The sequence below is a fragment of the Struthio camelus genome, chromosome Z (genome assembly GCF_040807025.1).
Source record: "Struthio camelus isolate bStrCam1 chromosome Z, bStrCam1.hap1, whole genome shotgun sequence".
NCBI classification, from domain to species: domain Eukaryota; kingdom Metazoa; phylum Chordata; class Aves; order Struthioniformes; family Struthionidae; genus Struthio; species Struthio camelus.
The window spans coordinates 61,892,222-61,920,061 of NC_090982.1; the positions used below are offsets into that span (position 1 = coordinate 61,892,222).

The window sequence follows — 27,840 nt, forward strand, 5'->3', positions numbered from 1 at the left end:
CTTCTCTTAATATTTATAGCTCAAAGCAAGTTAATAAAAACATTCCTTACTTTTCCCCTATAGATTTAAGGGGAGTGTCAATCTGAAAAAATTTAGAAAGACTTTAATTGAAAGTTAAGAACATGAATTAAAATTTCTCTAATCAAACTGCATGTTTTTCTTAAAGTCATCTAAACTTCTGTGCCTTAAACCAGAAAACTCAATAGGTTCTGGACCCATTCACTGAAACACAGGAACCCCTTCCATCCACCCTAAGCTTCCAAAAGGGACTCCAGAAGATCATCCCAGGACAATGTTTAGGACAAGAAAGGATAGGGGGTAACATGCATCAGAATCAGAATACACTAAACTGCATCTATGCATCTATCACCTGAAGTTACTTTTGCAAGAGACAAGCTCAAGACCAGGACTGCGCATTCACATATCTTTACGGGAAGCTCCTCACAAGAGGCAGCGGGCAATCCAGACAGAGGCACAAAGATGTGCATTTGATATTTAGGGAGTGGCAGACAAACGCACAAGATGAACAGAGAAGGCCTAACACGTTGCATGATGAGCTATAGAATTATGATGCTGGGGAAACTTAAAAAGGAGTTTATTTGATGCAACAGAAAAAGGGGAAGCTCGTGGAAGCAATGTAAAGTGACAGGTAACAAGATCAAGGAATAAAAAAGTTCTCTTCCCTCTGCCATTTTTAGTGGCTGTAAGCAGAACAGGGAGCAGCACGTATCAAAACCAGAAATACTGCATTAATTGATTAGTGAGACCAAAAAATCGAGATCAGCATTGTGAATTTGGAAGCAAGTAAAAAGGGAATATATATATGAAGCCAGGAAAGAATAAAGTTATATGAACACTTTTGATAGGCACTTGTATGTAGTCTCTAACACAAATCTAGAGATAGAAAGATTACTCTAAGATTTTTAAACTAAGTCTTCCAATAGCATACATGAAAACCATACTTCAGTTCTCATGTAAAAACAGTGTTTCACATTTGCAAGGGTTGCAATAATTCACCTAGCAAAAAAAGCCATTGAGAAACCTTTGCCCAGTTTCAAACAACGCACATCTTAAAATATTTTTTCTGAAGCATTTCATCCATGACAGAGGCAAAACTTTAGAGGAATTATGTCCCCTCCCTCCCAAATTTAAAATGGCTGAAAACATGCTGACTTATTAAAAAAAAAAACACTGAATAGGAGATACTGAGATGAAGTACCTCAAGTGATGCTTTAAAAGTTATATTTGATATGGTAAATTGTACTTAAAATCACTGAACAGAAAAATTTTCAGTCACTTGTTTGGAAATGTCTCTGCCTTACCAATGAGTACTATGCTTAGTAAGAATTTTACCAGACGGTAAAGGTAGGTCTGAAAACACAATCTCGCCCTATCAATTACTAAGTAGTATTCGGTCAAGTTAGTGTATTTCTTTCTGGAGCGATGCTCATTTTTCAGAATACAGCCTGAACAATGCTCTTCTAAGTGGTCTGCTCTTTGTTGCATTATGTCTTGACTTTATTTCCTCTTAATGAGTATCATCACCGTATTTTCCCCTTAGAGACGACCTGCTTTCCCCAATGCTCAAGCACATGCAGCAAGAAAATCTCACCTCTGCTTGGGAAAAATCCTTACCCCCTTCCTATTCATTCAAACAAGTACACTTAAATCAAAATCTATGTCTATGATGATTCTCAAGACTTATTATAAAAATGTGTTAGGATCCTTTTGCCTTTAACTATATGAGGTATTTTTGAAGAGACTTAACTCTAGAAGTACAGATATTAAAGTTACCAAAAAAAGCCATTAATTTAATTTTACTTTTTTTTTTAAAAAAAAAAGTTAGCTATCCTAGATTTGATTCTCAGTGAAAGGTAACTTAGAGTGCTGTATTTCAACACAAATTTGCCTCAAAATGCAACCAAAAGCCAAGAAATATGGCAAATTCTAACTCACTTTATTTGCAACATTTTTTTCCCCTGGTCAAAGTCACACACCTGTGAGCTTGAGAAAACCAAAATTCAGAACACAATACAGAATTCTGTTTTCACTTTTCAGATTCCAAAATCCAGGGAAACCTGGATAGAAAAATTTGACTACGATGTTATGTAAGAATAACAACAAGCAAAGAAAAGACAAGAACCTACTCTTTAGTTATGTTGCTGGCTGTACATTTCCATATAGCAAAATTATTTTATAATATAGCAAAATTATTTTATAAATTGCAAATAAGCAAATAAATAAGATACAATATCTTTTTAATGTAGTAGCAAACTACTGGGCAATGTGCTCTAGATGACCCTGCTTGAGCAGGGGGGTTGGACTAGACGATCTCCAGAGGTCCCTTCCAACCCTAGCCATTCTGTGATTCTGTGATACTAGCTGTCCCATATTTTGCCATCTAAAAAGAATCCTCAGTTCTTTGGTAGGCATAAAGCGTTCCCATAAAAGCATACTTACACACGTAGAAGACCTCATCACATTTTTTACACTCTTTGTTACTATCCAAACGTTTCACCTGAGATCTTAGGTTAGGATATTTGTTTTTCCAAAATGTAATGACCACTGGCTGCATTTTTTACCCTTTTTCCTCAAATTAGAATTTAGTTATTTTGTTTTTCCCAACTGTAGCTAAAGCAGATGCCTGCTGTACCCATGAAAACGGGAGCACGCTAGGGGAGTTTAATAATAGCTTGTTAGTATGCTATGCAAACTTTAATATTAGCTTGGTTTGAATACATTGTGAAGAAGCCTTTGCATCTGAGAACCACCTTCTTAAGTCTGGAACAAGCTTATGTTGTGTCTATTACCTCAGCAATACAACCACGTTTAAAGCTGAAGCTTATGCTTTGTAAGAAAGAACGCAGTGAATCTGGTGTTCTGCATGCTAATCAGAGGGGTTCAGGTGCACAAAGAACTAGGTAAAACAGTTTTTAGTGATTTTTGGGTGGAATCAACTGTCCTACAGTCTTACAGTATTCAACTATTTAGTATTTTACTCAATTATTGTCCTGTTAATAATGCACACTGTGGAATTATGTATATCATGCTGTATTGTTTTTATGTTAACATACCATACATGTTATTCCCAATTGCCTAATGAAAAACTAATGCCTTGTGACAGAAAAATCTGATGTACAACAAACACCTGAAATATCAGTTAAGCTTTGATCAAAGAAATGGAACAGCACTGTGTTATTAGAAGTACGGGCCAAAATGTTATATAGCTGTAGAACAGTGTTTGCACATAGCCACTGCCTGATGTGATCTATCGGTTACAGTGGATACCCTATGCAAAAAGCTCAATGGATTAGTGACGGGGTATTAACAGATTTATATAGGCACCCTGAGAAATGCAATGGGCCTGCCTGTTTGAAGAAGCCTACACTTTAGTAAAGTGGAAACTACTTGTGTGCAAAGGCTACTAGCAGTTAATGATTCCAGGCTCTATGATACAGGAAATGGAAGTATGTGTGTTGTTTCCTTGGAGGGAAGTTACACCAGAGAACTGAGTACCCTGTTACTGATTTTTTTTTTTTCTTTCCATAAGATAGTCAGCTATTGAAATAGGAATCACATATGTAGAGCTGCATCCCTTAATCACTATTTCTGCATTACTGGCTTTCTGTAACAACTCTTCATACATAGTGCTGCGTGCCATGGAGGATCCAAGAGCTGTACATACAACCAGGAACACTGGAAGCTCTGTACAGATCTCTCAAGAACACAATGAGGCAAGACTGAACAGGATATCTACCCTAAGAGGAAAAGCATGCTTTGTAGCAGTAGTCTTGGTTCCTTGCACCAGCAAGGAGAGCACAGTATCCTGGATTCAGGCTCACAGCAATGGGAATGGTAAGTTCCTATCCCAAAATGAGGGGAGCTGCAGCTAAAGCAGAGGCCTGCTGTACCACAAAACAGAAGCACACTAAGCAGACTTTAAGATTAGCTTGTTTTGATCCAAATATATGGGTCCCCATATACAGTACAACTGTATAAGCATTCCTGTAAAGATGGCACTGCCATTACTAGTAACAGGCCACAGGCCTTGTGCTAACTACGCAAGTCCCCAGGCCTGATCTGTTAGGCTTGTTATCAACTTGTTATGAAAACTTGCTCTGTGAACCAGAGCTTAGTACCAGGTGTCCCGTGTTACAATGTACAGTTTAAGTATGAGATAACAGCAAAGGCCTTGAAAATATGGGCACGGGCCAAAAGTAGGAATGTAAACAACTCACTGCTGGTCACCTACTGGATAGTGAAAAAGTGCAACCTCAGGAGCTGGGAGGACCGCCTTTGCTGCAAGTAGCAGCAGCTACAGAAGGGAGGGGGAGAGGTGGGCGCACCACAGCCAAGCAACAGGGTAAGGCACCTGCTGCAGCCTGGGAAAGTAACACCCACCAACACCATGCACTGCATGGCCCAGGGGCAGAAGCCAAGGGCTAGAAATCATCTAGAAATTTAACCACTGCATAAAAGATGGTTTTAAAAGATCCCAAGCTCAGGGAGTGGAAGAAAATGCACCCTTCAATTCTGCTCCCGCCTTGTTAAATAGCTCTCCAGTTTGGTCACCGTGACCTCAGCAACTAGGACCATCAAGGACAGATGAAGCTGACTACACAGCATCATCTCCATGGTGCTGCATATTCACAGCTAATTTAGGATCCAAGTATTAAGGACTGACTGCTTTGAATACATAATGATTGAAAATCTGTAAGAACTAATATGTAGCAATAATGATTAATAACATGTAAGAACTCATTATTAGCACAAAGCATCTTACTAATGAATGTCGACCTAAAAGCTTTGTTTTGAAGCTTAATATTGATCTGATCTGTCAGTCTTCTAAACACTCCCCCCACAGCCACCTCCAATTTCTTGGTGGGTGGGTGTATACACACACATACATGCACATTTAGTTGAAATGCAACCTTATTCTCCTGCAACTTAGTCTTTTAGAGTATGTGAGACCCAAGTCGCAGACAACTGGTACTTAAGCACCTAGGGACATGGGTAACAAATTCTGTCTGACTGTTCCTCTTCTAACCAGGGAATGAAGACATACCAAACAAACCCAGAAGTTGCTGAAGCCTTCCAGAATATTTGATCTGAACTACACTGTCTAGAATACACGAGTAACATGGTAAAAGCAGTACAAAAGTTTATGTCTAGAGGAGGAGGCAAAAAGATGAACTCCAAAAAGCAGAAGCAACACTGAAGGGTCACCTGGGGAGAGCTATCCTGAAGAACTGTCTTGAGTGTATGAACAGAATCAAAAGGCGGATGAGACAGCAGCTTCGAAGCAACGAGACAGAAGGCCTTGTGTAGCAGCATGTAAATAGATAAAATAGTTTTCAGACCATTTTATTCAGAGTTCCAGAACAGGAATGCACAGGCAAAAAGTGAGGCCTGGCATTCTACAAATTCTCAGAGGAGATGTTAAAAACATGTCATTAATAGCTATCCCAAGACAGAATAAATAATCAGCTAGGGGCTACCGAGCAGGACTGCTGAGTGAGACTAAGACGAGTGGAGATAGGTGTCATATGAACAAGCTGTACCCACTAATACTACATCGACTATAAAGCAACCTACGAAAGTGTATTGAAATTTAGATTCAGCAAGATTACAGAGTGGAAAACAAAAAAATTGCCCACGAATAAAACTAACTTCAACACCAAATGCAAACATTGGAATTTTACCTGAGGTGTGTGGTATAACACCTGGGAGAAGTGTTCTACAGCACGAAAATATTCAAATATAACCCATGGGCAGGAAATACACTTCTGAAGTGGATATTAAGTCATGAACACTGTTAAATCTTAATTAAATCTCTTAATAAAGAAAAAAGTCAAGTGTGGGAACAATATTCTAATTGTTAATAGAAAGAGTTGAGAGAAGTACTGTTGGATTACATCCCTAATTTGAAGTCTGTAGTAACATATGATTGTACTCAAGTACTGAAGCAGAAATCTTCAGCAATACTAAGCCACCCTAAAATATTTAGTTATTTAATACATGCTACTCGGTCACCCCCACCCCACACATCTTAACTGCTGTGGAATTATTCTGGATAATATAAACATGGTTATTTAAAGTATACATCAAAGCCTAAAAGTACTAATTGCATGTGTCCTAAATAAATCCCTATCTAGTTAGGGCCTGAATTCTCTGGCTTAGTTTATTCAGATCGTCTTTTCAGTAACAATTTAGACGGAGGAAGCACTTTATCAAATTACAGAAAGTGAATTGGTCATTTATATGTGCATCACTTCACACTGAAACAGATTGGTTTTTCAACTTCAGACAGGCAGAAACAAATTACTATATTTCAATGCAATTAGTGATTATTATAAATTCACTGCTTTAGTATTTCTGCCCAGGGCACTGATTCATAGTTTAGGTTTTTTTCACAAAAGCTTTTGCCAACTGAAAACAATCAGTTAGTATTCAATTTAACTAACAGTGGACAGAATCAAACCTATCAGTACATAAACACTTCAACTGTAATTCTTCTCATATACATAGTTCTGCTAAAAAGACCAAAGGTTGGAACAGTAGCGAGAAAAAGCTAACCCAAAGTTTACCTGTATCAGTCCTCTATGTTGGCCCACTTCAGAAATGCTATTTCCCATTTTATACAATTTAAAAGAAGAAACACACCAACTTAATGTCACAGTAAGTTTTTGAAAGTATTTTGAAAGACATAATTCATCACGCACTTCAAGTAACACTATTAAGAAAATGTTTAGCAATGGCATATCCTTCAATTAATAAAAAATATAAACCTTTAATTTAGAATTTAAGTATTTGTAAAGCCTAAAGTTTCTGTGAAAAAAGTTCTCATGGGAAACTTCTGTATCTGAATCGACAAATGTATGGAGCACCCTCTGCTAACTAATTGATCTATTTTTAGAAATGTCAGCCCATACTTCCCAGAAGTGTCCAATTATTAGTGGTGACCAGCATTATACTGTAAATAAACCAGAAACACATCTAGTCAGAGGAAAGATGTTAACAATGTTAAATTAAATGTTAGAATGTTAAACTCACAGTATCTTTAAAAAATAACGTGGTGAGAGCTTTTATTATTAGCAGTGGATTACTGGAAAAAACTGACTCTACTTTCTTCAGACTATCTGCAAAGAAATGAGAAGCCTGAAAAATGAAAACTGTCATTTTTGCTCTTTCAGGTAGGAAATTCTTGTGCTTCTGGTAAACTCGCATTAAAGTACATTTATTCTACCTCTTAATTTATAAGATGAATATGCATTAAGTGTTTTACAGTAACAATTTATTTTACTTAGAAAAAGCTAAGACAATTACCCAGGCTGTACCCCTCAGGCAGAGGTCGGTTTTCTAGTTTCTTGTTTGTCCTGAGCTCCAGACACCCACCGGCAAGATACTTGAAAAATACACCCTTTCAAACGCCCATTTTGAAGGGGAATGACTTGCAGCTTGTATATTAACATAAAGCATCATTACTACCTTCGTTAAGCAACAGTTCTTTCTAATCAATGTTTCTGGAAACAAACTAGTTCACTAAAAATGCCTCCGTTATGCAAACGGCATTCATTACTCAATCCTGAGACATCTGCCATAGAATTGTCTAATTGTCTCTTTAAACACAATAATAATGAAACATTCTGGAAAAAAAAGACCAGTAACCAAGAACATGTTTCCATTTAGATTTTGACATGAGCATGTATAGATTCAGTATAAGCAAAACCAAAGAAAATCATTGCATCAGCTATCAAATTTTGTTTCACCTACCAAATTAAAAATTAAAATTTTCTATGCCTGTTATACAGAAATTAAAATGAAAGTAAATCACCGGATTAAAACAGCATGGCAGTATTTTAGATATGAATCCTATCTGAAGAAAAGCTCAAATGTAAGTTGGAATACAAACTTTTTGAACTCTTGCATATAGTCATTTCTGATGACAGCAAATACAAAGTGCACACCACACATGGTTGAATTTAAAGATTTTTAAAATTCTCAAGCATGACATTTCTCTAAGTGCTTTTCAAAGTCTTCCATATGAACCCATGCAGAAGAGCTGTTCTCACCAGTCAAGCCTAGAACTCATGAGATAAATATTGTTAAAAGTTTGTAAACAGGTTTTGAAAGATCCATTAATACAAATTCCCACTAAGTTACTGCTGGCCTTGCTTATAAGCGTGGAGGTAGGTGGGTATAGAGGACGCAGGAAAGGGCTTACAGTAGTTGACCTCCCAGCGTCTCTTCAAGCCTGAATTATTCTATGCGTACAATCTTTCTTCTTGATAGATCATGTCACTCCATGAGTTAAAGCAGTGATGACACTATTACATTAGAGTCAGTAATCACAGCAAAGATAGTACAAGATGAAAGGCCAGTTTCCACTGGAAACCAGAGAAAGGCAGACTTCCAAACTCTATAAAGCATCTCTGTGTGTGGCCTTTTAGTGAGGGATCCTAGACCTTCCTGTTCCAAAGCTGGAAGCATGGATCCACTGTTGCTCATTTCTAACCATGTATATACAAGCTCCTATCAAAAGCCTGACTTTCTACAAACCTTGATGGTAATGAAGGATATCTTAGACAAAGCCAGCCAGTATTTTTCAATCAACTACAGCAGTAATTTATGATGCCCAAGCTAGAGTAATAGAACAAAGCTTAAACCTGTGCCATTTACTAAGTACTCATAACACTCATGATCTCTTCACATTCCTCGCCCATGTAGCAAAACTCTTAACTCAGAGCTCATGCCTCAAATAAATTTATTAAATTTTGTTCTAGGTGTTTTCTTTGTCTGGCTAAGAGTAACTGAGTCAGCATCATGTACTGACTTTCATTGTTCGCTTTCACAACTTAATTCATATGTGGTCAAGTCTTTACATTTCATTACTTGAAGCTATTTTAATAAGCTAATTTAACAAGTCTTTCCTTTAACAAAAAGGAGGGAGAGGAGTGTCTTCTTATAAAACATCTTGCAGAATTACCTATCAATCTCCACACGGTGTAGTAGGGATGATAAAACAAGATCAGAAGGGACTGGGGCATTCTTAGTACAACGTCCATGTCTCACACTTAATACTACGACATATTATCCTGATCTAAGACTACTCAGTGACAACGGCTTTCTAAAATTATGCCTAAATGTCAATAAAGAGGGGGCATTCTATACTAGTACCATTAAGTACTTATAGCATCATTATGTCCTTAGTTAAAACTAAACACATACGTATACCTAATATTACTGCCTAAAGGAAAACTTCTTGAGAACCCAGTCCCCTAAAGAAACATTACAGCGACAACACCATCTCATATCATGTATGTCTGTCTTTGTGCTAAAGGAAAACTCCTTTTAATAGGCCAGACTAGGAGACAGTTACTTAACCACACCTGACTAGATCAGCAAGATCAAGGAAAACCAAGTTAAAAGTGCAATATAAGCCTTAGAAAAATGTTCATGATGGAGTTTCCAACTACATCAGATCAGTGCTACTGAACATTCAGTAAGAAACCCGATTTCCCTCTCTTCCAAAGGGATCACAGACATGTACAGTAAAGAGTAAGTTGTTAAACATCAACATTTATTTCATCAGCTTTCCACATTTTCCTATATGTTTAAATACATCATCCAGCTACTGAGACATTACAAGGACATGAAAGTAAAGATTAACTATCTGCCTCAGGAAGAGTGCAAGATGGATGAATATTTACAATATTTGATTGGAATTCATTTTATTCTATTGAAAAAGTACTAGGTTAAGAACAAAAAAACTATTCATCAATTGGCTACCAAACAGCTACCAAACCAGAAGTACTCCTTCTAAAGCTCTGGCCTAAAAGAATGACTTCTGAAAAATAAGTGATAAACAAAAATTATTGGTAGTTTCAAATGCAAGTTTCCAAATCCTAGAGAAATCCTAGAGAAACACCAAATGATCCAATCGTATACCTGAATCTCTAGTACTTATGCAGCAATCACTTTGTTAACTGCAGCTGGGGTAATAAACAAGAGTATACCAGGTTTCAGAGATGCCATTTAAAACTATGCTCAGACAATGCAACTGTCAAATACAGCTCTAACACATGATCCCAAATGAAAAGGGAACTAGAGTATCAACTTAACTTAGAGGATGGTGCATACTTTCTCAATATATTTAAGAAGCTCAAGAATTGGAGGCAGGGAGGGGGGAAGCAACAATTCAAGTTCAAGTTACCAGATGCAACAAGTGCCAGATAGGAGAGAAGAGAAAGCAATCTGTGAGAAGTTTCAGTGTTACACGCTTCCTAGCTAGAAGATAAGCAGCGTTGCAACTTCCCTTCATGAAGGGCAATACACAAAAACATCCTAGCAGTGATATCAGCACTGCTGTTATCTTTCTCTCCGCCCTCAAAATTGGGATTCAAGCTGCTGAGAGTATGCTCAACAACATACTTTAAGACCTCCCTTGGCTTACCTCCTTGTCTCCATCTTCCTGTCTCTCACTAGCTGGAATATTAAGCCACTTACTAGCGAATGAGAGATCCTTTTGTAACTCTTGACCATAGGCTGCTACTAGAGATTGTCAGAAGTAAATTTAAACGGGCACTTCTAGAGCCGATTGCTGCCCATCGCATAGTCCCAAATAAGTCAAATCTGAAGTTTTAAAAGTTTAAAGTTCTTCATAAAACTGTTCAAACAAAATGATCTGTTTCAATTCGCAGATGAGTGCAACAGCTGACAAACATCTAAATGTAAAAATCTGCTTTACCTTTGCAATCCATTTTCCAAAATGCTATAATTAATCCAATCACATTTTTCAAAATCTAAGTGCTCTTTAATAACACTATTGCAAGCTGAATATTAGTAACAAAAGAAATCTTCTCATGTCATCCTCAGTTCCGTTAGAATAAACACATTTGGTGGATTAACAAATAGTAAGATTAAATATTATTGCTTTTGTACACTTACACACGACAGAGTCTAGCTAATATTTCCTAAAAATTAGCTATTTAGACTTAAGACCAACTTTTTAGCTCAAACTAACATTAACATGGATTTCATTCATATGTAGTTTCTTTATTCTTACCAGCACAATATTGGATCTTCTAGCATTAGGCAAGAAGACCAATGCACATGATACTTTTCTGCTCTGAGGAAGAAGCATGTGGTAGAACACTTTCTTTGGAAACATTCTATAGAGCTGTGTTACAGAAAATGCAGTCAAACACACACAGTCCACACTAGAAAGAGAGGGTAGTAAGGACTGTGATAGATGCTACCTCCTTTAGAAATTCATTGCACGGCCTTAAGCTGACCCCAGGGAATCTCTCTCCTCCACAAGCACACTGTACCTCTCCCTGTAGAAACCTTTAGTGTAGCAGAGATTAAAGATTATTTACCACAGCCGCAAATTAAGACAGCTGTTTTCTTATTAGGAACTCCTTGCCCTGCTCCACAGTGCTACGCTTATATCACTAGTTCAGTATTAAATTACATAATAAAATTAATTCACCATAACAATATTCACTTTCAAAAGAAATTCACTACAAATATAACACCCTGGAAAAAATGACAATTCTGAAATAGCACTTACTGTAATCACAGCCTTGCTCAGACAGATAGAGCCTCTGCAGCCATACTCTGTTTCATCTTCAGACTTGTAATAACTGAGTGTGTTGCTTTTCAGAACTACCCATCGATCCTGCCACCCATGAATGTAGTTGGTCCACTGCAAAAAAGGAAAGAAAGAGAGGTCAGCTAATAGAAAAATAACAACAAAAAGTTTTCTTGATGTTTCTCAAGCTTTCAAGCACCAGAAATCAAAAAGCAATGTCTGAAAGTTCTTTCCAACTGAGAACTTCATTGCTGTTCTGCCCACAGCTCTTAAAATCACTTTTGCAAACCACTTATTAAAATCAGGGTATAAAAAACAGTGCTATTTCAAATGAGCAATAAAAAAAACAGATCTTTCCACTGCAAGTGTAGTGTCAAGGCCAGTAGAAAGAGAGGTGTTAAACAGATCAATGACAAAACATGTGTGCACGGAAGAAACCAAATATTAATAAGTTAAGTTTTAACCATCTGATTTAAGACTCTGGAGTCACACAACAAGCCAAAGGAGAACACTAAATAATTTTTTTTTAAATTAAAATATAATTTGTATAATAAAGATCTTAAGAGTATCTAGTTCTCTTCGTATACATACACACTTGCCACAATCAAGTTCAGTATACAACTATTAAAGAACTGACTACTCTAGATATTGAGTCATTTCTATATTGCTCATAGACCGAGAATATGGATACTGGAAACACAAATGTTGGTTTAGGTTTTAATTCCATAGCCACCTTCTCATTAAGAAGATACTTGCTTATCAGCAGATGCTCCCCTCATCCTTGTTACTGAAATTTTTCTAGAGACCCCACACATGGAATGAAATTGATATTCCAGTAACAAACCCGAGATTTGTCATACAAAGACCCAGTTAGAAGTGAATTATAAAGTTCTAACTATTAACATCTTAAGTTTGCAGCATCTTGCCAGTCACGTTTGAACTGCACTTTGTAGAATCATGACACTGATACAACACATCTGTCCCATGCAACTCTGGCCACAGATTGGCATTTGGTCTTCAGCTACTTACAGTGCAAGAATTATAAACTAGATAACAATAGGAAAAAAGAAAATAAAAAGGTTCAAAACAATTTTATTGTTTAAGCATTTCCTTGATCATGACAACAGTTATTTGACAAGATACGCACAAAAACAGTTGTAAAATGTCTCTTTAACATGTAATCCAAACTATTATTCACCATTTCGCAATATATAAATAAAAAAGAAGAAGAAAGTGGGCTAACAGGCTAGCTTCTACATTACAGCACATGCATTAGTTTATGCATGTCCTATAGCTAGCTGAGTGCTAGCTCTATTGAGAGCAAGAGATACTCTATATGATAAGAAGGAAAAGTAAGCAGTATTAGCTGAGGAATATTTAACAATATCCAAACACTGATAACACCTAGATTCGCTCCCCTCAGATGTAAAGCATTTGACAATCTCTTAATATATCAAATTGCTAAGTTCAGTATTTATTAAAGAGAGCCTCACCTGTGCTGGTACATGCGTTACATGTACTGGTAGCACAAACTGTCATGGAGGTACACTATTTCCACCTTCCTCTTTACCCTTCCGTCATATTCCCTACTGCTCCCAGATTGGAAATGCAAAGTCCAATGTTATCTTGGACAAAAGAGCAAAGGAAAATAAATCACCTTTCCTCCTTTGACACAGTTAAGTGAGGCAAACATAGCAGTCAGAATCTTGCATTTGCTGTTGCAATCAAAATTCGCTGTTGCAATCAAAAAATGTCATGAGTTACAAGACTCCTTGAAGCATATTGGGTAGAAAAAAAGGTTGTGGTACACTAAAGACCACTAGGTCAAGCATCTCGATTCCTGTATATCAATAACAGATGGTTCCACATCAAAGTTCTCAGTTTGCATCCACCTTAAAACAGTAAGCAGTAAATAAAATGAAGAAAGCCTAGAATTCCAAAACGTCTTAAAAGACCAGTAAGACATGCTTTTAATAAGCTTCTCTAACCAAATTATTCAATTTTATTCAAAGCTTCTCTCTTTACCAAAGGGCAGAACAGCTGAAACACTACTATGCATTCAAGGAATTGCAGCCTACTAATTTAGAATTATACTATTATGCAAATTTTTTTTAAAAACTTTGCATTTAAGTTTGGTACACTACCATTTCATTTTCCTTGTCTCAAGTATTACTGAGGTATTGACTAGCAAAATGGAAAATTAGAACATTCAGTGCAACAGGTTTCATCAAACTTCTTCCTTCAGATCATAACCCCTGCATTCTCACATGAAAGGCAGACTCCGCTTCAGTCAGCAAGACCATCTAGAAAAAAGTTTGCATATACATAGCTTCATAGTAAGCTACAGATCAGAAGAAGCCATAGCTTCACCTGCTACTCTATAAGAAATAGCACCCAGATTTATCAAGTATTTAATTTGCTAACACAAAAATGAATCATATCCCACAAATATCAGAAATTCCAATGATGAGAATCATCTAGTCAAAAGGAAAACTTTGCAGAAGAAAGAAAAACTAGCAATAAAACTACGCTACTGAACCTAAACCTCACATTTCGACTGCTGTACCATCTCATGTCCCTCTCTCATGCTCTCCCTCCCCCATCCAATATTAGAAGAGAAGATCTCACAGATGAGAGCCGAGCCCTTTTCTCCTCAGCATTCCTCCCATCTCTGGGCTCAGAAACATTTTCAAATTGGAAAGAGTTCAGAGTCCCTCACAAAAAGCGGCTAAGTACTGGCTCCAGCACAATTGTTTTCTTAGTATCCAGGGCCTGCTCATGATCTCAGTATCCCATGACCTGTGCATTCTACGCTGGCTTGTGCCTGTCCTTATGATGTAGCACAGGAAAGAAATTCAAAACATAGAGCTTTAACTCTAAAGATTTTTCAGTATTATTCTGAAGTTACCTTCTGTAAAAATTATATATATACACACGTATTTTTTGCTTCCAAAGTTAATTTTGCAATGTCTAACCTTTAAAGTAGGGCTAAAAATAAAATTTCCTCATCTCACCTAAGACATACTTGCAAGTCATCTTATTTTCAGTGACAAAAGAGAAAAAAAAGAAACAAAACCGCAAAACGTACGTTCAGTAGCACGCACTTTTTGAAGAGGGAAACACGCAGACACGAGTGCCATTTCCCCTCCTCCCAGCCCTCTCGCTGCGGGGGGGTATTTTACGGCACGGCGTAGATACTCGGCCTAAAGGTTGTGCCGCTCCCGCGCAGGCTGCGGCCGCCGCCCCGCTCCGCGCCTCGCCTCGCCGCCCGGGCAGCGCCGCTCGCCGAGCCGGCGGCCGGGAGCGGGTGAACGGAGGGATGAGCCCCCGTGCCGGAGCCCCCAGGGCGCGGGGCCGCTGCCGCGAAGCCCGCGGCTCGGCCCCGAGGAAGGGCTCCCTCGCGCCTCCGTGGCGGGGGGCTGCCGGGCCCGGCACTGAGGCGGGCGAGGAGGCGAGCGAGCCCCTCCGGCTCGGCGGCGGCCGCGACAGCCGGTGCCTCCGCCTCAGGGAGGGAGGGGGGCGCGGGCGCTCCGCCGCCGGAGTGAGTCACCGGCGGGCTCCCCCTGTCAGGCGGCAGCTGCCCCGGCCCGGCCAGCCCGTCCCTGCCGAGGCCCCTTCACCGGCACCGGGGAAGGGCGGGCAGGACCTGCGGCCCGATGCGCGGGGCCGCTGGGCGGGCAGGGGCAGAGGACGGCGCTGACAGCCCTCCGCCGGCAAAACGGGGGAGGGGGCCGGAGCCCGAGGGGAGCGGGGGCCCCTCGGCCGGCCAGGCGCCGCGCAGGGAGCGGGGGGAAGGCGCCTTACCTTGCTGAGGACCCCGCAGAGCTCAGCAGGCAGCCCGAGCTCGGTCTCGGGATCCTCCTCGGAGCCGGAGGAGTTCCAGCTCTGGTTGTCCGACATGGAGACCCGAGCCGCAGCCACCGCCGAGCAGGGAAACGCCGCGCGGCCCCCGCCCACAGCAGCCTCAGCCTCCTCCTGCCCAGGGGACGGCGGCGACGGCCGCGGGGGCGGGGGGGAGGAGGGGGCGGAGGAGGGGGGTGTCTACCTGAGCGACACCGCTGCGCGGTGGCACCAGCCCTAGCCTGAGCCCGCCCCTGCCAACGAGCCACCGGCGGCGAGGCCTCGGGCTTCCCCCTCACTGCAGCACCGCGGCCCCAGCCCTCAGCGAAAGCCACAACATAGAGGTGGCGGGGGGAGGAGGAGGGGCGGGCGGGCGAGCGCGCGTCCGTCTGCCGCTCGCTCCACTCAGCGCGCCGCTCCTGCTGCCGCCGCCATCTTACGCGGGGGGGTGGGGAAAGGGGGGGGGCGACTGTTCCACTATGTACCAGCTCCGCCCCTCGCCCTTCCTCCTAGCCCGTTGGCGGGCCGCGCGCCGCCTGCTGGGAGTTGTAGTCTACCCGAGGGAGCCGTAGGTACCGGCAGCCGTTGCATCTTGGCAAGGGTAGGTTTTTAGCGCTCACTGAGCACCGCATGCTGGGAGATGTAGTCCGCTGCGTCTCTAGCGTCTCTAGCGTCTCTGACTGCGGCCGCCATCTTGTTGCCGCCTTCTCTGTAACGCAAACGGCTTTTTTTTCTTTTCCCTCCGTGGTCTCCCTCGGTCTCCCACTGAGAGCAGCGGGGCTGCTGGGGCCGATTTTTTTTCTTCTTCCGGGGGGGAAGAGTGAGGGCGCTCTCTCTCTCTTGAGGTGAAGCGTTCCGCCGGCCTCACTCGCTCTCTAGTGTGGGCCCTGGGCGCCAGGGAGAGAAACAACTTCTTCTTCCCTGCCCCGAAGCGGTGGGATTTGGGGGTGAGTGGCCCAGCCGTTCCCTTAACAAAAATGGTGGCTGAGGAGGCGCGCGGAGGCTGCAGGAAGGGGTGGGAGGTGCTGCCGGCAGCGGTGGGGGCAGCGGCGGGCGTGAGCCCGTCCCGCCGCAGGTAAGGGGGCTCTGCCGCCCGCCGGGCCCCGGCTGCGCGGGGCCGCCAGGAGCAGGGGCTGCCGAGGGCGCCTCTGCCGCGCCTTCTTTTGTTTGTTTGTTTTCCTTCTTCCCCTCCTTTTTTTTCTTTTTCTTTTTTAACCGCTCGGCGCTTGGGGCGAGGTCGCTCACCCTGCGGGAGGGCGGTCACTGCGGGGTTAGGCTGCTAGAGCGCCTCTGCGCCGCCGGCGTTGCTTTTGCTTTACCGGTTCTGTCTGAGGGTGTGCTGTGAGCAGGGTAAAAGGTGGCGGTCAGAAGCCTACGTCAGAGGAGTTAGCAGTGTCCTGTATTTTTATCGGTGTAATGTTTTAGCAGTTCAGGGAATAAAACGAAAACATTTTTTTTTCCGGTATCCCTCACCGATATTTATAAGCAGAGAAATATTTGCGGAAAGCAACAACAACAAAGACGGTCGAAAGTTATAATTTTGCAGTTGAGCTATAGATGTAGTAGTTTGCAAATGGCTTTCAATTTGTGCTGGCTCATCGCCTTTCTCATGATCTCTTGAAAAGGTTGTGTTAAAAAATAGTTTTGGGTGAGGAAGCTTTAGTATTGGGACATGTTGTCCTGGTTATACCTTAAGAGCAATACCGTAATATTTTCTGCGGCTTCCTCCTTGTGACAAATCATTGTGTAGTTTTTCTAGACTATGCTGCTTGAAAGTTTCCGTTACGGGATTATTATTTTGTTGAAAGAGCTGTTAGTATTATTACGTATATGCATTCCCCACATATGTGACTGCTAGATGTTAGGTAATGTTAGTATCAGCTCAAAGTCTTCACTATAAAGATGTTTGCAATGAATGTAAATCTGCAGCACTGAGATGGATGGTAAAGCAACATCATTGTCATAAACAGCTGGAAGTAATAGAGTCATAGAAGTGTTAATACTCATTTAATCGTTGGAATGCACAGAAACATTTTTATGCAAGTTGATTGTGGATGCTGCTTTTGATGATTCTGATATATCAAAAAGTTGTTGAGAAACTGCTGTTTGATTCACCAGCTGTTTGGGCAGAAACAAAGATATTTTTCTTAATGTCTGTTGCAATGTATTGCATCTATTAAGTAAGATGGGTAGTTGAGTTTTGTATATATTTATATATATAAGAATTTATCGTTCTCTCCAACGAGAGATCGTTCTCTTCACTTTGAAGGGCAGTCATGTTTTCTCTATCAGACTCTGAATGAACTTCTTTAACTGAGAGCAGGAAGTGAGGAGACGTGTCTGAACAAAGCTTGTTGGCTATGGCGCTGCTGTGTACTCACATCACCATGTGCTCTCATGCTTTCAGTTGAGGACTGTCCCCTTCATTCCAGCAGTAGCTCTATTTTTTTTTTCCTCTCTGTAAAGTATAGATTGACTCAAACAGGCATCAGAAATCAAAAATTCAAAGGGTAGACATTCTTTCAGGTTGCTTACAGAGTCATCCTTTTTCAAGAGAATATATGTATTCTAATGATTAAGTCTAGTAAACATTTTTGAACCATAACTTTGAGTTTGATGGCTAGATGTTTGCCTTTCCATCTTTTTATATAACGCTTCATCTGTTCTAACAATTATATATTTACATCTGCCACATCCTCCTATGATCAATTTTTCGCCATGGTGTTACCCTCTTATGTTCCTTTTGACAGACTTGCTAGGATTGTGAATACCTGAAATGTATTAACTCTTCTTTATAATACTGTGACCCTCCTTTCTGTGTGTAACTAGTCTTTTGTTAAGGTCATATCTTTGTTAGCGAGTGGTGTGGTGCGGTAGGAGCAGATCTGTAGAAGAAAAGACTTAGAAGCTGAGGACCTGAAGTTCGTCCTATATCTGTTTTAAGAGGTTTTACTTTGGGTTAGCTGTGGTTTGGTCCCACGGATAGAATCTCTGATAGCAACTGGAATGATCAGTTGTCCTCCAGAAGCTCATCTTTCAGTTTAGGTTAGTTTGAAAGGAATTGAGTTTGCATACTTCAAGACCAATCAGTGATGCAAACTAAAACCATGGTAAATGAAAGTAATCAGGAGATACACTTCAAAAGCATGCTACTTATCCAAACAGAAATGGTGTTGTAGACCACTCACTCCTCTCTACCTCCTTCTGTGTCTTTTCTACTAGACCTTTATTTTGTTACTGTGTTCCTTCTTTCTTTGGGAGCCCCAGAACGTAATTTTTACTCCTGCTAGTGTCTTAGATACAGGTTATGAGGTGTTTATAAATTATCATAACTGGAAATGGTCATCACCTTTCTTTTAATAGTGGGACAGATACTATTATAAAATTACTTCTTGTGGTTTTACTTCTGACGATGTCAGTCATAAATGTCAATGACTAACTTCCTAAATATCTGATCTTTTTTATATCCTGTTTTTCTACCTCTTATTTCCACTACTACTGTACCTGCTCCTTCTGTTGCTCTTGATTGCCTTTCTCCTGTGAATCCTTGTATTAACACAAGTGATATATAGCGTTGAAGGTAAGTTGTAGAGTGTTCATTGTGTGTTATTAAAACACATTGATCCTTAGTGCATATATCATTTTCTAGTATGTATGTGCTTCTGCAGTTACATTTGTTCTTATGTTTAAAACTATTTTCCTTAAGATGACTCTTGAAGGAGTTTTGTTTATACAGCACCGTATTAACTAATAGGCTCTGAGATATAAGCTATTCGAAAAATATTTTCTTTCTGAAGTAAAACGTATAACATTTGTTTTCACTAATTTACAAAATACTAAAGTAGGAAATCTTGGTTAGAAACTAAAATAAATCTTTTTCAGTTTAAAAGGTCTTGTGAAAGGCTGAATAGTAATTGAGACAAGGAAAGATACTCACCAAATTCTCTGCCCTTGGCATAAACACTGAAGTTTTAAAGTCAGATAAGGTTGTTCTTTTTGTTTGTTTGTGGTTTTGTTTTTTGGTCTTTAAAAAAAAAAAAGCTACAGAGGAGCTGAAAAAAGGACTTATAACAGAATTGTACTGTATCTTCTATGTAGAAAATTAATCAGGGATGGATAGTCCAGTTATTTTACTTAGCTCTTCTTAGATAAGAGTAACTTGAATAGTTTGATGAAGAGTACAAAACAGTTATGTTGACATATTTTCTTCATTTTTGTCATTGTCAGAAGTAGTCTTTATCTGTTTACTTTGCAATGTGAATCACTTATTTGTAAAAGGCTTAAACTATCTGTATTTTGTTACATCTGGAAGCCAAAGGTTTCAGAGAAGACATGATTCCAGGAGCGGTCTTTCTGAAGGCTGACTCTAGATACTTGGATGGGGTCTGAGTTTTTATAACATGCTAAGTCAGTTGTTATTTGAAAAATAGTTCAATTCTGCTGTGTTAGCTTGGGCCCTCAGAATTTTCACTTCTGTGAATTGCCCAAAACTGACAGGAGTCTGCTTCTTGGGGCTGTTCAGGAACCAAGGCTCTAGTAAATATCAAGCCCCCTGTGGCTGAAAAGAATTGAGCAGGTAGTTCAGAAGGACAGTCCGATACGCCTGCTTGCACGTGTCTTTGTCGGTGGTCCATCCTGCTGAGAAGCAGAGACTTTATAGCGGCTGACACTTAAGTCATTATCAAAGGAACGTATTTTTTACAAGGAAATAAGAGTTAAGGAGTTTGTTAAATTTGATCCTGTCAACCTTAATACTCTTTGCCAGGTGAGTACTCGGAAGAGGCAGGTGCACTTCTTGAAGGATCCTGTGTAACATAATGTTACTTTGTTGGGATAAAATACTTAGGCGAATAATGGATAATTCAAGTATTATGAAATCGGATGTAATAACTGTAGTGTCACCTTTTAATTATCAGAGATGTTCAAAATATTTTAGTAGTGTTGAATTTTCCTAATTTGCGAAATGAAAACCCTTAGGAAATGTATGTTTGATCTTGCCTTAGGAATTAAAGAGAGAAAATAGTGCATTTGTGGGAGAAAACCATGGCTCAGATGGCCCAGCTCTGTTGATGGATTAACTCCTATACCAAGGTAGGTAGCTGAGATTTAATTCTTTAATGATGGTGCTGCAAACAGCTACATGCACAGCCTTGATGAAGATAATTCTGTGCAGTGGGTGGAATAAGACAACCAGTTGCATGGCCACCAGCTTAATCTTAATTAGCAATTGGAGCAAAAACAAAATGGCCTGTTGGTTCTGCAGTTGCTCTTCAATTCTCTATTCTTCAAGCGTTCTTCAGTATTTGGCGAAAAGTAATGAGGTAGATGCAGATAGTACTTCAGACGTATTTATGGAGGATTTTCTTTGGTACAAGTGATTGTCACTTCCAAGAGTATCCCCGTTCACTTGTGCTGTAGTTTAACCGTTTTCCACACCTCTTGTCAAAACAATTGTCAGAGTTCAAAAAAAAAAAAAAGTCTTGATCACTTGTCTTTTGACTCAGTATGTACATGACTTCCTGCACAGTTTCTTTGAACTGTATTTTATATTTTATATAGACTGAAATTCTGGCCAATGGATGAATACAAGTTTTCCTATCTGAGATCTAGAATAGTGACTGTTCATGATTAAGGGTTATCTGTGTCATTAGTTTATGTTTCCTTTAGTATAGGAAGCTGCTTACAACAATAAGCTTTAATTTCATCTCAGTACAAAAGTAAGTAACTACAAAAGGTGGTTATAAGTGACATTTTTTTGTAACGTTTGCACTAGGGAGATGCACTTACCCAGCTTGCTTACTTTCATTCATGTTGCTTGTCTTGGCTTATGAGTTTTTCAGTTGACCTAAGTGTGTGTTATGGTGAGGTGGGGGCACAGTGATCTTTTACAACAAATGTACTTCTTGAAGTAACTAAAATCATTTTGACTCTTAAACTGCTGAATTAACTGTCTTACCGAAATGGGTTAAAACTAGGTATTTCACTCATGGTTGACTTTTGAGGCTCTCTGAACTTAGGGAGTGCTCAAGGGAGTTTGATTTTCCTCACAACCATCCTCTATATGGATGTGCTTATTTTAAATAAACCCAAGATGTCTTTCTGAGTTTAAGTACAACATGGAAGATGTTTTTCCACCCCATGATTGCACTGAGTTGCCCTAACTTTCAGTAATATTTGATAATGGGTCATTTGTGGTTTTTTTCATTGGAAAAAAAAGTCAGCAGTCTCAGCTGTACATCCATATCTCAAAGGAAGTTTTTCGATCTTTTTTTTTTCTTCTTCCCATTGATGCTTTTAGTGTAGTACTAGCTCAAGAGTCCCATATAACAGTGATCTGCACTACACTAAGCCTGATTTTAGCCAAAAGCTTGATAAGTGATTCTTCATAGTCAAAACTGGATGAAGTAAGTCTTTCATCTGACTTGATTAACTGTCTGCTGTGCTTTCAGTGCAGTTACACAAGTCTTATTAACATCTTGGCCTTGTCACTGAAATTCATTGTAACAACAATTCTTTTTTCTGGTGTGACCTACTTAATGATAGGATTACTGAAGCTATCCCTTCAGCTGTTTTCAATGTTTGCATGCGAGGTAGCTCTTACAGTTTTGCTTTGTTTGTATTAAAATAAACACACTGGAAGAGCTAAGATAAAAGAGTGTTCCAAATAGATTTTATTTTGAAGAAAATAGGAAGTTTATTTCAGGCTTATACTGTAATAAAATGAGGTGCCAGATTTTGATTAAATGATGTGTGGCTTTTATAAGTTTTACAGAAATTGAAGGAACCATGTAATTGGGATCCTTACTTTAGCTGTCCTAAAAATAATAATAATTATAATTTAAAAAAATATAGAAAGAGGACTTGAAGTAATTGTGTTGCTATTACCAATATCAGTATTTTTTACACACTCTGAAGACTGACTTTGGGCAATCTAGATACAAAAGATGGTTCCTTACTTGTCTGTAATATGCTATTTGGTTCTTACATTCTGCTTTTGAGGAGAAGGGGAGGTCAGCAGTGATACATCTTAGTAACTTCTTTGCATCTCATTCTATTTTTTTTGTTGGCATAAGTGTCTGATGGCAAAGATGACAGAATTTGTTTTCCTTTATGAGGACTGGTACACAATTTACATGCATCAAATCATCATTCAGTGTGTAAGTAAATTCTCTTCCAAGGTTTTCCATACTGGTGTCATTTTCCAATTCTCATATTTCTTTTTAGTAAGCTGTTACACTGTCAGTGAAAGGCAAACTGTTAACACTTTTAAAGTTTCTTATTACTTTGCTAATAACACTGTGTCCACCAAGCTGAATATTCTTAGAAATATTTTTGGCCTTCCTTTTTCTCACGTATTAGTATTTTTACATTTAAGGATGAAGGCATTTAAGTTTTCACACAACACACTTGTTTCTGATGCTGGAATTGCTGGATTTTTAGTGAAGACAGGCTGGAGGAGTGGCACAGTGTCAAAAACAAGCCATTTCCTTCAGGCTAGTTGAGTCAACCATCCCAAAAGATATTGATTTTGAATAAAGGTGGGGGCGCTTGCAATTAAATTGTGGTTCATTTTTTTTCTGTTTCAGTCTTATGACGTTTTCACCAAGACACTATGCAAGTGCCTCAGACGTTTTCATATGATATATAACCCTGATTAATTCAGTTCAGTTTCTGTGCTTGCTCCTAGAAGAGATTGACTGGAGTTCTGTTGGGGGTCTTCTACCCTTGCATAGATGTCAGGTTACTAAAAAGGCTCCCCCCCCCCCACTAACTGCCATTAACTCTTGCTCTTTACCTTTGGAAGTCCTTTTAGTAGCAATTTGAAAGTAACTCCTCCATTTACAGGTGATTATCCTGCTCCTCTCTACTATCCCCAAATCAAAGGAATAATAGGATCGTGTTTAATTGTAGATTGCCTTCACAAGCTTCCCTCATTTCACACCCTACTTACTTGGTGTGATGCTGAGAGATATAACTTGTCCTGAATTAGAGGAAACAGCTCAGTCTTGCAGCAGAGTCTTGAGGTGACAGCATGCCAAAAGTATGTCACTCTTTGCCCAGACTATTCTGAGTTAATGTTTCATCACTTTATAAACCTTTCTTCTGTTTTTCAAGTTGTTTTAGATAAAACTTTAGTAAGATCATGTTGCTACAAGCTAAATGTTTTCCCTAGGTTAATTTTGCATTGAAACCGTTACTAGTCACTCTTACTAGTTTCTACACTGGTATTTTGTTCACATTTTGCATAGTGTTTCAAATTGTGCTTCTCCTATGTTTCCTTAGATATTTTCACTTTGTCAATGGCAGATGATTTACTGGTTTTATCTGACAGTGGTGTACTTATTGTCTTACTGTAGCTTCTATGATTCATTTAAATACACTAAATACTTTAATTATTTTTTTCAGACATATCATTCTAAATACGAAAATATCTTCAGGTTTTCTTTTCCTTAAGCAACTGAAAATTGTCGTTGTTATTAATCTTTTCTCTTATGTACACCTTTGATCTTTGGTGGAGAACTAACACTATGTCCCCAAGTAAATGATTTCTTGTCAGTTGCAGTTAAGCTAGTAATTTTTATACACTTCATTATTTGGTACTAGCAATGTATTCTATTTTGCGCAAGAAGCTCAAAAGATAAAGCACATCAGGAGACAAGCGTTCATGTGACATTTTAAAGGCAATTTTTTTTTTTTCATCACTGGTATTATCACGGTCATTTTTCTCACAAGTTATATAACAGTGTGCTAGAGAAAGCATTTCACTGATATGAATTAATGTTTGAAGCCTGTGCAGAAAAACAGCCTTTAAGAGTGATCTGAATGAGGAAGGGGAAAGATCTGTATATCCTAAGGATAAAGATACTTCTTCTGGAATATGGAGCAGCATAAAAAATTTGCAGAGATTGGAATGGTGTCTGGCAGCAATAATTTTCTTTTCATGCCAGCTTCTTGGAAGGAATGGGTGATAAAAGAGCTAAGGAGAGTAACGGAGGATCTGAGAGCATTTACTCTGAGGGAAGTGTTTATTGGGAGTTATTACTTAACAGAAATTACCAGTAACAATGTAATCCCTGTGGAGCTAATTGACATGGGAGGTGTTTATGAGCTTTGTGTGAAACACGGAACTGATGTGTGGACTGCAGTGCTTTTTCCTTTGGTTGAAGTCTAGCAGCCCCATTCTGGTAAAAGTGTATGTTAACCGTAGGAGATTGTCCTGCCCTGCCGCAAGTGCAAAATTCATGAAAATGTTTGCCATCATAGTCTTTTACTTGATAGATGCACAGAGAGCTACTCCCGTCACCAGGTGGCATTACAGTGGCTAAAGTGCTCCTGAAGTGTCAAGAGAAGAGTTCTGGTCTCCTCTTTTTCTTCTGTTCCTTGAAATGCAACAGACTGGCAATAAACACGGTATTACAAAACTGGTCTTGCATCTTCTGAAGACATCATGAATAATAATCTCAATGAATAGACTGTGATTAAAATTAGAATATTTTTGTCCAAACTTTTTTTTTTTAAAAGGATGACTTTAATACGTGACTTCAACTGGCTAGCGGGCTTCAGAAGATGATCTTCAGGAAAGTGACATTGCCACCCTTAGTTTTAAAGAGTCACCTATGTAGTTCTTTAACAGCAAAAATTCAGCTCTAAATGCGCAAATTCATAATGACATTCTTCAGCTTGCTTGGTAATGAGTGCCACTGAACTCCTGGACTGGGAAAGCAGCATTTTAAATATCTTTCTACATGAGTTATAACGCTCTTCTTAGATTTGCATAGTTTGGGGTTGTATTGAACAGAGCGGCTGTATGTGCCTGAGAGGGTGTGGCTCCTCCCAACAGGAAGGGCTCCTGTCGCAAGGGGCAGCTCAGAGGGGAAGTTCAGGAGCAAGTGTGCTTCCTGCTTGAGAGTAAAGCTGAAACTGAGTCAGCAGCTCAGGGTAGGAAGAAACTCCCTCTGTATGCTTTTTCAATAATAAATACATGTTAAGTAATTTATGACAGTGTCACACTTGGACCCTGCTTGTGTGCTAACCCAGCAAAAATAAGATCACAAGATCATGCTACAGAGGGCAACATTTGTATGTTTTTTTAATATAAATGTAATATCTAAACAATTTACCATGTAATTAGAGACTATGGAAGGGTTCAGCTATTTACTTTCATAAAGAGCAAGGGAAATGTCACAAGTTTGCATATCAGAAGTACCTGAATGTATAAGAAATTACTGATGGCACTAATTGAGTAGTAAAAGCATGGTAAGTTCTAGTGGTTGGATGCCATGGCTATACTTATTCATGGAAAAAAAGAATGAAGGAATTTAACACTGAATTAAACAATAAAGTTTTATTCAAAGCTTTTAATTTAAACCATCTCTTCCTCAAACATGAGATATAACGCAAACAAAAATTTTGAATTTGAGCTAGAAATTACTGGGAAAGATTCTGTGGCTTGTCTCAAGCAGGAATAAGGACAAAATGAACAGTAGTCTGCTGCAATTTAAAATCATCCTTTTTTAATGTAATAGTCTAGTAAACATTATTATTTTGTATCTAAGGCAATAGCGTTTCTTCTTATAGGCTAATATATGGACATAAATCTCATGTATATACATAAGGTACTGGTCTTTATCGGAAACTGATAGTATCCGGGTATTTCTGTAAGGGAGCTTTTAGAAAAGGATGTTTAATTTACTAAAAAAGTAAAATCTTACTGTCTCCAAATACTGACAGAGTTACAGGTGGCTTTATTTAGTGAATGTGGTGACTCAGCTACTTTACAGAAATGCAAGTCTTTATATTTGTGGTATGTGTATTGTTTTCATGTATATATGTAACATACATCAGATGAATTCCACAACTTTTTTTATCGTTCAGCTGAAACTTGGAGAGAAGTATATGACTTAAATTCTTTTTGCAGGTATTAAGTCTTTGAACAAGTTCTTGTTTTCGAGAAGAAAACATTCCTATGGATGACATAAAAGTGGATAACACCTCTTGTAACGATGGCGTTCTACTTAGAATGGGCCTCAATGATAACAAAGCTGGAATGCAAGGTTTGGATAAAGAGAAGATCAATAAAATCATCATGGAGGCTACCAAGGTTGGTTTGTTTGCTTTTTTTCTAGTGCTTTATCTATTGCACAGCATCAAAAGGGCCCCCTTCTTGGCTTCCCCAAATTTTCTCCCTCACCAATGTAAAAGGAGGGCAGCTTCTCAGATTCAACTATATGGAAATGTGGTGAAACAATTATTTTATATTTTATACCCACTATCTTGAAGATAATGCAAAGAACGGTTTGACGTTTATTTACCATTTTTAGTTGTTTTCTGTAAACATAACAAGGTTTCTGAATAGTCTCCCAAACTCTGAGTGTATCTGAGAAGGAAAGATATTAAATTTGTGTCATTTGAGAAGACATATGAAAAGCACCTTTTGTCTCTTTTGTTTCAGTTACATAAAAATCCAAAATATTAGAAACCCTTTCTGTATTTTAAAGATTAAATTTGATCATTCTAAATATTTTCAAATTATTTTCATTAAAATTCTTAATTTAAAGTATACGGATATTTTACTATTTAGTTATTTGTAGGAAAAGGCAAACAAATAAAAACCTTAGCGTTTTTATGATTTTTTTTTTCTTACAGGGTTCTAGATTTTATGAAAATGAACTTAAAAAAGATAAGCAAGTTAACCAACGAATTGAAAAAATGATGCAGCTGAAAGAGAAAATTACGAACCAACAGCTCTTGAAAGCACAGCTGCAGGTACTAATCTTGTAAAAACTTTTAAGAGTAAATGGAGAATAATAAACATTTTAATGTGCTCTACATTAAATTCTGGTGCTGAGCACAATGCTACCTGGCATTTTGGTGTTAGTCATGCAAGTAAAAATCTGCAGAATATTTTGGTGATGTAAGCTTCATATACATTTGCTAGAAGAAAATTAAATATATTTAAAAATTTAGCAGAAATGTTTTCTATGTACAAAAAGTGAAGCAAAGTAACTCCTGTTCTTCTAAATCTGAACAATTTAAAAGGATATCGTTGTGTTTTATGAAAAGTTTTGTTGATTACTTTGTTAGTAAGTATCATAGCAATCTGTAGTTTACTTGCTATATATTTAATATATGTATATTTGTATTAAATAGCCTACAATGGGATGGGGGGGGGGTCAGACTTGTCAACTCTTCTGCAGGTAGTTTATTCCTTATTTGTGGTAATTAGTGAAAAAAGCATCATGGTAAGCAGTCATGAGAAATACAACTGAACTAGAATGATGAAGACAATATTTCTCTTCAGATGCTACAGTGATAGATAACAGTATCCTAAATAGTACTGCATATCAAAGCTTGTTAAAAGAAAACTGCAATACCAAGGTTCTACCCTAAGCATTCTTAAGCACAAC

The 27,840-nt window shown here is 38.9% G+C and overlaps 2 protein-coding genes across 13 annotated transcripts in view; one reads left to right on the forward strand and one right to left on the reverse strand.

The window, feature by feature from the left end:
* The window catches only part of LOC138064550 (ceramide transfer protein), a 75,581-nt gene extending 59,952 nt beyond the window's left edge, over positions 1–15,629 (reverse strand). For both annotated transcript variants that reach the window (XM_068927649.1, XM_068927648.1), the window contains exons 1-2: positions 15,398–15,629; positions 11,573–11,707 (exon numbers count right to left, since the gene is read on the reverse strand). In XM_068927649.1, the coding sequence (XP_068783750.1) occupies positions 11,573–11,707; positions 15,398–15,493 (231 nt within the window). In that variant the 5' untranslated portion in view covers positions 15,494–15,629. The remainder of the gene's footprint in view (positions 1–11,572; positions 11,708–15,397) is intronic.
* Positions 15,630–15,877: 248 nt separating this feature from the next.
* The window catches only part of LOC138060882 (DNA polymerase kappa-like), a 35,890-nt gene continuing 23,927 nt past the window's right edge, over positions 15,878–27,840 (forward strand). For 2 of the 11 annotated variants that reach the window (XM_068927637.1, XM_068927647.1), the window contains exons 1-4: positions 16,383–16,508; positions 20,437–20,524; positions 26,352–26,534; positions 27,080–27,199. In XM_068927637.1, coding sequence (XP_068783738.1) covers positions 26,400–26,534; positions 27,080–27,199 — 255 coding nt within the window. In that variant the 5' untranslated portion in view covers positions 16,383–16,508; positions 20,437–20,524; positions 26,352–26,399. The other 9 variants (XM_068927643.1, XM_068927644.1, XM_068927639.1 and 6 more) reach the window with 9 other exon arrangements.